General features: G+C 32.5%; 1 protein-coding gene across 14 annotated transcripts in view; it reads right to left on the bottom strand.

The window, feature by feature from the left end:
• Positions 1-13,397, bottom strand: part of LOC127730614 (peroxidasin homolog pxn-1-like) — a 296,701-nt gene that overhangs the window by 99,758 nt on the left and 183,546 nt on the right. For 9 of the 14 annotated variants that reach the window (XM_052239096.1, XM_052239098.1, XM_052239092.1 and 6 more), the window contains one exon: positions 13,023-13,176. The exons of the other annotated variants lie outside the window; for them this stretch is intronic. In XM_052239096.1, coding sequence (XP_052095056.1) covers positions 13,107-13,176 — 70 coding nt within the window. In that variant the 3' untranslated portion in view covers positions 13,023-13,106. Of the gene's footprint in view, positions 1-13,022; positions 13,177-13,397 lie in introns of those variants that run through there. 14 annotated transcript variants of the gene reach the window in all.

Here is a 13,397-nt window from a genome sequence, read left to right as displayed (position 1 = left end):
GGCAAAAAAATTATAACAGGTTGGGAACAAACCCTCTACATGGTGTTTTTACCTGTATAGAGGGATAATCCTTCTATAGAGGGATACAATTATCCCTCTATAGAGGTGTATTTTTGTTTAGACTGGATTTAAAGCAAAATAGGGCAGATTGGCATTTTCTAGTTATATCTGGCTATAATCTATAGCATTGTATGCATCAATAAATGCACTTTATTAAAAATTGGGTTGCCCAGTTTTTTGCTAAAGTGACAGAACTTGAAATCTATTGTATAGCTATCTGAACACCTGATCAACAACAAAAGGGACAGTTGACCTTTAAATTTTATGTTAAATCTAACAATAGAAATTATGTTCAGTGAGGCATAACTGAGTAGAATTTACCTGATCATCACAGCTTTCAATTATGATGAACAATAGATTGTATATTCAGTCAGTTTAGCAGTAAACTGGGCATGTACAAATTAAATTAATTACATCAATTGATGCATACAATGCTATAAATTATAGCCAATATAACTAGAAAATGCCAATCTGCCCTATTTTGCTTTAAATCCAGTATAAATAAAAATACCCCTCTATAGAGGGATAATGTTATCCCTCTATAGAAGGATTATCACTCTATACAGGTAAAAACACCATGTAGAGGGTTTGTTCCCAACCTGTATAATTGTTCATGATACATGTGATAGGTTTCATAATATCTCGCCCACCTATCTTAATTACTGTATACACGAAATATAATTACTTTGATTTCCACATTGTCCTAACTGTAGTGTTATTATTTCTCTTGGCATTTTGTTTTATCTTGTCTTTCAACATTTATCTTTTTTCATTGGTCTTTCTGTTTTTGTTCAGAACTGAATCGAAAATGGCGGCAATGTTGATGTTTTGAACTTCCGGTTAAACTAAATTTAGATTCTGAGTCCGCCTATTTGCAAAATCCGACTTTGAACCTCTCGAGTCGAGCATGCCGATGAGCGCGGACATGAACATTTTTTCAGAGAATCCTTCAGCATCATTGAAATTGTTTTGTCAAATTAGTTTCATGGATAAAAAATATTATTATCCTTGCATTGTATATTTTATGTTTTGCCGATTATATTTTTGTTTTTGAGGAAAGCAAGGATTTGTATAGTACTATACAAATCCTTGAGGAAAGTTTCTGCAGCCTTAAATATTTTCAGCTTGTTTGAGACTGACATGTGGTCAGATGGGATCTATAGGTAGTGTCCATGTGGGGAAACTATCAGTACCTATTTGATTTTTGAGGGTTTTAGCTGTTCATCTAATTGATTCTTTCCGAGATCCTTTATCGTAGGATTTTCGGCTTTCCACTACCAGGAATACAGCAGGGCATTTAGCGGTATTGGTTTGGAATCCAAGTATGTCCTTACCGGTTTTCCGTTCGTTGCCATGGCATTTGTGCGGCATCCGGGGTGACCTTTTCTCTTATTTTGTATATATTTTTCACTTTTATTTTCGCGGCACTTTTTATATATTGAGGATAATCGAATCATGTGAGTGGGTGTGTTCGTATGTTTTATTACTTTGTATTTATTCATGTTTTTGGAAAGTTAACTTTCTGGAAGTAGGTCTCGTCACGGCCAGGCTGGGGAACTGGATAAGCAAATGCTCACATTAAATATGTGCCGATACAGTGTGCAAAATGTCCTTCTTTACACAATTACTCATGGTGGTGCTCCTAATGACAGGAGGCTTATACGTAGCATACATACATGCCTCTAAAAATAACCTGATCAAAGATCTCAGGCTTTTAATTTAGCAAACCAGACGCGTGTTGGTCTCCAAACTATCAGATACGCTGCCTATAAAATTTTCGAAAATTTACATAGATGGTCTCAGAATCAAAAGTATGCAAAAAAGTATAACAAAAATACCGAACTCCAAGGTAAATTAAAAAAGGAGAAATCCTCCAAAAGCGATAAAATCAAAAGTTTATATATAATATCAAACGTTATCAACCAACGGAACGAGTGAAAACAACTGTCATATTCATGACTTGGTACACGCATTTTTCGAAGAAAATGGTGGGTTAAACCTGGTGTTATAGCTAGCTAAACCTCCCACTTGTCATGATGACAGTTGTTTATAGTAATCTCTTCCTCAAGGAATTGCTTTTTACCTTCCTATAGATATAGACACAGGCAACTTTATTTTGATTCTGCATAGTATTAAACATAATTTTTATATACATAAGTTCAGGTGAGCTTTTTACCTAATTTAATAAAAACGTAACCAAACAGATAAAACAAAGCATCGTGCACATAAAATGCATACAACGTTTTTTTATGAAAGTAAAAATAAGCCCTAGATAGCGAACGCAGCAATTCATATAAGCTAAACATTTGAGTTTATAAAGATATAAAGGTCGCAGGATAATAATAAACAAATGTAAAAATTAGTTGCAAAGCTGACAGTGTAATAGCAAAGGCTTAGAATTCAAATGCATGCGGTACTGGTCGACATTTCGAACCATTCCAAGACTGAATCATGTTTTCAAATATTTGGCGAAAAAAATATATGCCCGTAAAAATATATCAAAGCAGTAGATATGCATTTTGATATGTAAAAGTGTTGTTTAAAGCAATCTGAAAAAAATAACAAAAAACTATATGACAAATTAAGTTAACAAGATTTGGTAAGGGACTAGATAATCTTTAATACTAAAAAAATGGTTAAGATTTAAATGTATGTTAATTTCATATACTATATATATATATAGACGTAGTAAACGATACACGTTACCAAGATTAAAGAAAAATTGCCAAATACGTCCTATGTTTAAAGAGGTTTTTTTTAATCAAAACCATTGAGTTAAGGCTGAATGATTATTTTTGCAAACTGATTGATCTGAACAATCTTTTATTTCACAGATACATTATGTCAATCAATAACTGATATCTACACATAAAACTTGAAATATTAACATGGTCTGATTAAAAGTTTAACTTATTTCGCATATATATGAATACTAAATTCTTTTCTTTGAAATTAAGTGGCGATTTTAGTGATCCCTTTTAGAAAAATAGATTTTCCCTTTAGTACAATAACACGATATATTTTTCACCCTCCGACTTGGTAAGGTTTTCTGAATCATATATTAATAGATTATCGATGGGTTTTACAAACGAGAGGGTGTTTCTCAGCTACATTTTCATCGAAGGGCGACATCCCTGAGATGAGATGTGGCCGAGAAACATCCTGGAGTTTTGAAAGACCATTGATAATCTGTTGATCGCTATATATATTGCCTATGACGTTAATGTTTAAATTGACAACGGCACGTGCGCCCTTAATTCGTTTCTAGTGATAATTTAATTGTCTATCTCATGAGAGTAGCATGATATGAAAAATTATCACAAAAAAAATCAAAGGAAAATACACAAAAAGTGATGTGGCCGAGAAACATCCTGGAATTTGAAAGACCATTGATAATCTGTTGTTCGCTATTTTGCCTATGACGTCGTTATAATGTTTACATTTACAACGGCACGTGCGCCCTTAACCAGTTTCTAGTGAAAATTGTCTATCTCAAGCGAGTATCATGATAAATAGCGATAAACTTGCGTAACAAATGAATGTCTTTCATTAGATAATTCAACAGTTTTTCATATTTATTATATATGATGATAAATTCGAGTTCAATTTGTGTGTCGTTAAATGTTTTGACAATATAAAACGAAAGAACGCCATATTGAGATATGTATAGTCGAGTGACATTAACCATAAAATTTCATTTTTATTGCGCCCACCTCATATAACGTGAGGTTACCCAAATTGCACTTATTTTGACAGTTTTTTCACCTACTTTTTTTTATGATCCCGGAGACAAAAGTTTCCATTCTGTGTTTATTTTGTAGATGTATCCTTGTTTACTATATAGTTAAACCAATTAAATTTTAAATCCATATTGAATCATAGAAAAATGGGTTTGAACAGACCTCCAAACGATCCAGGATTCCGTAATGAGGAGTACCCAAATTGCATCCCTGCTTAAATTCACATCCTCAAAAATTGAATAACAGATGTTTTGTTCCATTTCTTCAAATATTTAAAACAATTTGACATTAGTCTATGCTTATTATTCATTTTTTAAGAAATGGATACTTGTAACATATTTTATTTGCTAATTTTTAAAAGATGACTTTTTGACGACGTTTCCGTAGATTTACTTTTTCCAGTGAATGCTTCATCTGTTGATATTGAATGTGAACATTTTGTGTATATTTAAATATATTCAGCTATGTTGAAAGACGTGTATGATGTCAAATCATAAAAACACCAATTGTTTAATCTCAAAGAAAACTTGTAAGATTTCCACAGCTATTTTTGTTGAATAGGTGCAATTTGGGGTCCTTTGGGTACTGTGACGTTACCATTCGAACGCATAATTATCATCTGTGAGTTCTTTATTGGCCGGTCGTCAAATATTCCTACGGTGCAATTTCTGTTAAATCACGATGAAAGATCAAGGACGGACAATTTCTCATTTTACAAGACGTCAGCATTTTTGCATATTCTGTCTTCTAAATAATAAAATTATGTGTGGAAATATGAAAAACTTTTAGAACAGTGACTATTAGTCATTCTAATGCAATTATTTTGTATCAATGGTTTTGATTGGATGACTATAAGCGTAAAATTCTCTACCTCCCTGTCTGTAACTAAGGAAGCCGACATTTTGAATTCTGGAATGTATTGACAAGTAATTTCTCCAATAATACGCAAAAAAACTCACATGTGCACCTAGAAATCTTCTTTTTATCAAATTTTATTACATTTTGAGGCGGACAAGAAGCCAGAAAATGCCCGGTGTTTACGTTTGACGCCGGAAGCATAACTATGACGTCACCTAGTTTATGCGCCAAAGAAGATAATATCATTTCGCGGAATTTTCGTTTAATGAAAATTTTACAATGAAATAATGACTAAAATTGAATGATTTGTTTATTTTGCATTAGAATAGAGTTAACTGTATTGTATTTGAAGCTTTGCGGACGTCCATCGGTAGTTTTACTGTCGCAAATATCCGTTTACCTGTCTCCGCTACGCGTCGCCAGAAAAACTGAATTTGCGACAGTAAAACTACCGATGGACGTCCGCAAAGCTTCAAATACAATACAGTTATCTCTTAAATTATCAAACGCACTATAAGATATTGCTGATGTTTCTTTAATAGATATAGCGCCTTTTCCTATAAATTCCAGTGAAAATGATAAAAATGAGTGAAAACCTTAATATTAGTCAGTGATTTAATTGTTAATCACCATAAAACCAAATAACATATTTCATTTAGTGCTAAGGACGTTTTTTACATCATTAATTTACTGCAATCACTTTTCTGACTAGTTACCAATCATAACAACCAATACAATTGCCCAAAATACCGCCATCTGCAAACATATATCTTTTAAGCTGTTCTACGTTAAAAAAAAATGTATGTAGTCAATATTAGGTTGAAGAAACACAATAAGAAAAAATGCAAAAATGCTTTTAAAGGGAATTTAGGGAGCTAAACTTTGATATTGCAAAATGTAGTTATACTGCAACCCTGTTAAAAACCATCTATCTTTTTTTTATATTTTGTTTGTAATTTCGTGTTTATCATTCAAAGAAATAAAGTACTTTATATATAGATATTAAGCTAGCCCCAACAATAAGGGCGGATCCAGCCATTTTTAAAAGGGGAGGGGGGGGGGTCCCAACCCAGGATAAAAGGGAGGTTCCAACCATATGTCCCCATTCAAATGCATTGATCGTCAAAAAAGGGGGTCCAACACCCGGAACCCAACCCCCAACCCCTCCCCCCCTGGATCCGCCACTGCCCAAACAATAAATACATAAATAGATAATTACATAGTAGGTAAGCTGATCAATGAAAAGTTGATCAATTTCAAACATTTCTCTTACAAAATTAGTATTTGTTTTTCTTGGTTGCTTCAACATCATCGTGCATTGACGAAAGAAGTGAACACTATTATATTCTAGACCCTGAACAAGTTATTTGTGCCAGTCCGAAGTAGAAAACCTTAACCAAATACGTACTTTTCTTGTAAAAAATTGACAGGTTGCATGTTGTATTTGGCAAAACCTATCGGAAGTTTGGGTCCTCAATGCTCTTCAACGTAATACTTTATTTGGCCTTTTAACTTTTTTGATTCGAGCGTCACTATTGCGTTTTTGTAGCCCAAATGCGAGTCTGGCGTACACAGTTTAAGTCTGGTATCTATGAGGAGTTGTTTTACAACCACTGGGTCGGTGCCACTGCTGGTGGAGTAGTGCTCAGTAGTCAGCACTTCTGCGTTGACATGAATTTTCACGGATATGGTCATGATTATAAATTAACTGTTTGCAAAACAGTGCATTTTTAGCTCACCTTTCCAAAGGAAATGTGAGCTTTTGCCATCACTTGACGTTCGTCGTCGTCGTCCGTCCGGTGTAAACTATTTCAAACATCTTCTCCTCTGAAACTACTAAACCAATTCCAACCAAACTTAAGCTGAATGATCCTTTAGCATATCTAGAATAAAGTTTGTGTTTTATTTTCTGATTCGTCAAAAAACATGGCCGCCATGGCTAAAAATAGAACATAGCGGTAAAAGGCAGTTTTTGGCTTATATCTCAAAAACTACAGCATTTAGAGCAAATCTGACTGGGATAAAAATGTTCATTAGGTCAAGTTCTATCAGCACTGAAATTTTCAGATGAATCTAACAACCCATTGCTGGGTTGCTGCCACTAAATTGGTAATTTTAAGGTAATTTTGCAGTTTTTGGTTATTATCTTGAATATTATTACCGGTATAGATAAAGATAAACTATAAACAGCAAAAATGTTCAGCAAAGTAAGATCTACAAATAAGTTTTATATGACCAAAATTGTCAATTGACCCCTTAAGGAGTTATTGCTCTTTAAGGACAATTTTACACAATTTGTTCATCATGTCTTGCTAACTTTTAAAAACCTTCTCCTCTGAAACTGCTGAACTAAATTAAACCAAACTTAAGCTAAATGATTCTTATGTTATCTAGAATAAAGTTTGTGTTTTATTTTCTGTATCCTCAGCAAACATGGCCGCCATTGCTAAAAATAGAACATAGTGGTAAAATGCAGTTTTTGGCATATATCTCAAAAACTAAAGCATTTAGAGCAAATCTGACATGGGATCAAAATATTCATTAGGTCAAGTTCTATCACCCTTGGAATTTCAGATGAATCTAACAACCCATTGCTGGGTTGCTGCCACTAAATTGGCAATTTTAAGGAAATTTTGCAGTTTTTGGTTATTATCTTGAATATTACTAAAGATAAAGATAAACTATAAACAGCAAAAATGTTCAGCAAAGTAAGATCTACAAATAAGTTTTATATGACCAAAATTGTCAATTGACCACTTAAGGAGTTATTGCCCTTTAAGGACAATTTTACACAATTTGTTCATCATGTTTTCTAACTTTTAAAACAAAATCTTCTCCTCTGAAACTAATGAACCAACTTAAACTAAACTTAAGCTGAATGATTCTTAGGTTATCTAAAATAAAGTTTGTGTTTTATTTTCTGTTTCCTCAGAAAATTTGGCCGCCATGGCTAAAAATAGAACATAGGGTAAAATGCAGTTTTTGACTTATATCTCAAAAACAAGCATTTAGAGCAAATCAGACAAGAAGTTAAAGTATCTATTAGGTCAAGGTCTACCTGCCCTGAAATTATCAGCCAAATCGGGTATCTGATTTTTAGGTTATTGCCTCTGAATTGATGATTTTAAGGAAATTTTGCAGTTTTTGGTTATTATCTTGAATATTATTATAGATAAAGATAAACTGTAAACAGCAAACATGTTCAACAAAGTAAGATCTACAAATAAGTTTAATATGACCAAAATTGTCAATTGACCCCTTAAGGAGTTATTGTCCATTAAAGACAATTTTTCACAATTTGTTCATCTAGTTTGCTTACTTTAAAAAGTCTTCTCCTTTGAAACTGCTGAATCAATTTCAGCCAAACTTGGGCTGAATGAGTTTCAGAGTATCTAGTATAAATTTTGTATTTTATTTCCTTGTACGTCAAGAAACATAGCCACTATGGCTAAAATGAAACATAGGGGTAAAATGCATTTTTTTGCTTTTGAAGAAAATATGACAGATACAAGGAACATTTAAATGGCATTTTTAAGCCACTCATTAATATATATTGAAAAGCAAAAATAATAATTGACGAAAGATTTAAGCAAAAAATTACAGGTGAGCGGTTCGGGCTCTTGAGAGCCTCTTGTTCGAAATACTACAGATTTTCTACCCCGGGAAAAGAAAAAACCTTAGCTGTACTTGGAAAAAAACTTTCGGAATTTGGGGCCCTCAATGCTCCTCAACTTCGTGCTTAATTTGGCCTTTTTACAGTTTTTAATGCGAGCGTCACTAGTGAGACTTTTGAAGTCAAAACGCGCGTCTGACATTAAAACATTTTAAGCCTTGTATCTATGAGGAGTTTATTTACATCAACTTACAGTCTATATCTTTTTATTTGAAAATTCTAGCAATTCGCAACAATTATAGTTATATTAATCAGACTTTCTAAATAGTAAAATTTTACATGTAGAATAAAAAGCTTTAACGAAATAAATTACTGTGTAGGTGTCACACCAACAATTTAACCAATCATCACCAAGAACGTTTTGTTAAATTATGCAACCTCTGGCAAATCAAAGCACTTTTCATATTGCTGCGTTAAGCCCGCTGTTGTTAACCTGGCAGCGATTGTTTGTCAATTTTCACACTTTATTTTCATACTAGAAAAAGAGCGAGGTTAATTGTATTCGCGTTATTTTTCTAATCGCAAAAGTCGGGTAAATAAATTGGTTGCCAAAATTAATTGGTTTGAAGTCTTGTGTTTTTCCAAACTACATTATAAAGAAAACCCATAAAACTGTATCCAAACAATAACACGAATAAGTAAAATCTTTTCTTTTTTTACATTCCAATGCTTTGCCGCAGGCTATAATCTGTTTGGTTTTCTAATGGTACGATTTACCGTACGAAGATCTCATATAACTGCAATAAGTGTCTGATATTAGTTGATATAAACACCCATACAAAATGGTATGTTTAGATGTGAGGAAAACAAGCGTTAAAATGAGATAACTTAAGAACAGTCTTGTTATGGTGGATTCTAATTGCTTGCTATTTAACTTTATTTTAATGTGTTTATCATGAACAAAATCCCTTCATATACAATCTCCATATGTACACTTCAAAACTTCGAACGTCACTTAAATTAACCAAGCGAAGTAGGAGGAGTATTGCTCATTACAAAGTTTTTTTTATAATAATGAAACAAATGGGCGTAGGGACAAGATGATTCCTACATTTCCGATAAACAAACATATAACACCATAACCAAAGCGATAAAAGTAGGACAAACAACAGTCCTCAAAACACTACACCGAAATGTACGAACACTACCTTAAACCGGTGGTCAATGAAGTTGCTCAGGAAGGGTAATCATTCTTCCACAATATCAATTTTCTGTCATTACTGATAAAACAACTACATTTGTTATATAGTGTGCAATAACGTGATAACAAAAAAATAGCCGTATTTGTGATAGTAATGCGCGTTGCAAACAGTAGTCATTCGAATATTCCACTTTGGACATCGACAAAACATATTTTTACTGCATATACCGTGTATATTCCATAAGTACTTTTATCACCATTTTTTTTAATATGGAAAATTATTTTCTCCTGATATTGACAACAATCGATGTGTTATCTAAACAATGAAAAGCAAAATGATTCCTATTTGCAGGTGGTGGTATTTAGGGCAACTGCAAAAGCTTCCTTAGAAGGCTGATTTCTCATCAATTTGATATTGATTGCAGTTTAACTTTCACCTATAAATGATAAATTTATTCTATTTTTGACATACAAATATTGATACCTGAAGAAATATTTTGCTTTTACCGCAATTTTATAATTTTTGAAGTATTTTTTAAAAATTGCATTTTTTCTGCAAATATTGCGCAATTGATATTTTTGGAATTATGGTATTATGTTCTATTATATCCATATGAGGTTTAAAAATATCATACAAGAATCAGCAAAGAACATTTTATTTAATTTTTGTGAAATTTGGGAATGTCCATTTTTGACATTTTATCTTGATTTAACAAAAAATGCACCATGCGAATTATTGACGACCGGGCAAAATAGAAAGTACAGATAATAAGCTTTCGAATGATATATAAAATAGCCGTATGTTAGGTGGGTGCATTAAAGTCGTTAACTAAGCGTCAGTTTGAAAAATGTCACTCGCCTAGTAAGGACTAGGAGGAAAATATTTGTACCCGACTTATCTTAAACGGGTGTTGGTGGTTGGGGGTGTCTGTTGTACTGTGGGTGATATCTCTGCGATGCCTGATACATTTTTTCTTATTGTATTGACATTAAGAATACTATTGAAACAAAAAAGGTAGTTTTCTTGAAATTGAAATAGATGGACCACTTCAAACAAGAATCTATGACAAACATGACGATTTCAGCTTTCCCATTTTAAATTTGACGTTTCTCTGGTGAAATATACTCTTTACCCCATCGTATGGCGTTAACATATCTCAATTGATGCGTTACGCGCGTGCATGTATGGACATGATTAACAGAGATGTGCTCCTGCGGCGCAAAAACTGCCCGAACAAAATCGACTGGAATCGACACCTAACACAAGTTTGACAATCACTATCACGAATTCGTTGACCGATATGAAGTGTCTGTGTTTCAACTCACACGATTTTATTTTTGCAGTCTTAGATTTTTTGCTATCAAAATAGTTGTCTGATTTGTACAATTAGCAATTGTGTCATATTCCCAAATTTGACATTTTGACTGAGCGTGGATTCAGATGGCGAGTGATGGCATATAATGAGACAATTATCAAGTCAATACACCCGGTCTCGCTCCGTTAGAAGATCATGCTATTCCTTCGTGTCTTCTTTTAATATCTTATCTTGATTTGTATATTCCTTATGCATGTTCATCAAATGAGCATCGGTAGACAACTGTTTCCTTTCGTTTACTATAACGAAATATGGTCTACATAGCCAATAAGGGAAAAGGGTTGTAAGCGCAAACAACTGGTTTAACCTCGATACATTTTGTAACTATTCCATGCAAGTCAGGCTATTAAGACTGTGTGATGTTCGCTGTTTCATTTATTTGTTTGTTCGTCTAGTTTTTCGGATGAGTTAATGTGGTAGTCGATTGTTAGTGGTTGGTTTTGTATATTGTATTCTGCATATTGCTTGGGTAATGACGTTTGTTTTGTATATGTAAGAGAATGATAATCCCTTTCTTCATGATTAAGTACGAGCGTTAGCGAGTACTTATCATGAAGTAAGGGATTATCATTCTCTTACAAACTTCGAATATTGTAAAGTGCTCAAGGCTTAAATGATCTCTAAATTGGTTGTATTTAATAATTAGTTTCATTGTCAGTGCAATGTTTATATTTAATGCATGACTTCCTTTTTAGGCATTTCATTGATGGATTAGTTTTAGTGATGTAAGGACTTTCTTATTGTTTGGGAAATATTTAAAAAAAAATGTGTTATACATATTAGGTAGCACAACAGAACAAAGAAAATGTAGGAATTGTATATGTTTCCTGATTGTGAGTATGAATGTAAATCATGTAATATTTTAGTGAGGAATTATCCTTTTTTTAATTTACAGTTTAAATCAATTGATACATTTAAACTAAATTTTATTTAACAGCCAATAGTTTTTGGTCCGGCTTTTTACATCAAATACTATTTAATTATATCAGGGAAATGTTCAAATAAAGTGCCTTTAAAAGTTTTTAAAAGTTTAATTCCTGTTTTGTTTTGTTTTGTTATTTTATCGAAATATTGGAAATAACTATTCTTCCCAACCGCTGATCCAGTGATCAAAGTTTTTGGAAAACTAAAGATTAAGGTATTTTTGTATTTTAAAGCTGTTTTTTTTTTCTTTTTTTGCAAATGCTTTGATATTGTTTACTTATTTAGTAATTTGAAGTTATTAATATTTTCATAATAATATTCACGGTACTAAATTTACTGCACAGTAAACTTTAACTTATTTTGAGTTATTTGTTTGTTTCACAATTCAACTTTTAGTCAGTTTCAATCACTGTGTGATAAATCCTTTCAATCCGATAAATGTGCTTCGGGGCAGTTGTAACTCATTTATAGAAACTCCTTGTTTTGAACAGTAGATAGACCCAAATAATAAGATAATCCTTTACTAAGAACATGATTTACATTCATTCTTCACAATTAAGAAGCATCAAATCCTACAATTTCATTGGTCGAGAGCACTTTGCTATATTCTAACTTTTTATATGTAATTTAACTCATGACAGTAATGAAGCACTGGTTACTGGAGGGTTTGTATCCATAATAGTAATCACTTTTGTGTTTAATCGTGAATTTACGGTACATTTTCTGTTCAGTAAATGTTGATTTATTCGAAACAATAAGGTTTAAAAAAAAAAAAAACCTAGGCTGTATTTGACACAACTTTTCGAAATTTTTGGTTTTCAATGCTCTTTAACTTCGAATTTATTTGATCTTCAAACTGTTTAATTCAAATTCCATTGATGAGTCTTATGTAGACACAGTGCTGGTGGACGTTTCGTTACCGAGGGTATTACCAGCCCAAATTTCAACACTCATTTTGTTGACATAAAATATTATTGATCGTTCATTTTCTGTAAATTTAATATTTATAAAATATCGAATTATTCAAAACACTAAGATTTTCTAGCCCAGGCATAAATGGCCGTAGCTGTGTTTGGCGCAACTTTTCGAAAATTTAGATTTTCAATGCTCTATAACTTTGGACTGGATTTGGCTTCCAACTGTTTTGATTCGAGTGTCACTGCCGAGTTTCATGTAGACGAAATCAGCATCTGGCGTACCAAATTATAAACCTAATATTTTTAATGAGTTTTTTGTTGGAAGAAGAAACATTTAATATCTATAGGTTTAATTCTGTATTTCATTACAGTTGGCTACTTTATTTTTCTGATGATAAATTATTCATTCATTTGTAACTATTGCGACATATCTTTCCACAATTCTAAATTGAGGCTAGGGACATCTTTGCAATATACTTTCCTGCCTCTGAAAAAGAAGAAATACGTGTACTAGTATTTGAAATAAATCTTTCATAAAAGGTTGTTTATTTCAATCCAATAAATAATAATATTACTTTCTTTGCTTTGTTCGTATTTTGTAAGATAACTCATGTCAAAGACAAGTCATCACGCATGGTCACATTTTAAAATGATTCAGATAACTTTGGTTTTCCTTTTGCATAAAAAAAATCAATATATAATTTGGAA

This window comes from Mytilus californianus, unplaced genomic scaffold, assembly GCF_021869535.1.
Source record: "Mytilus californianus isolate M0D057914Y unplaced genomic scaffold, xbMytCali1.0.p SCAF_2, whole genome shotgun sequence".
NCBI classification, from domain to species: Eukaryota; Metazoa; Mollusca; class Bivalvia; order Mytilida; family Mytilidae; genus Mytilus; species Mytilus californianus.
This window is presented reverse-complemented; position numbering and strand designations above follow the sequence as displayed.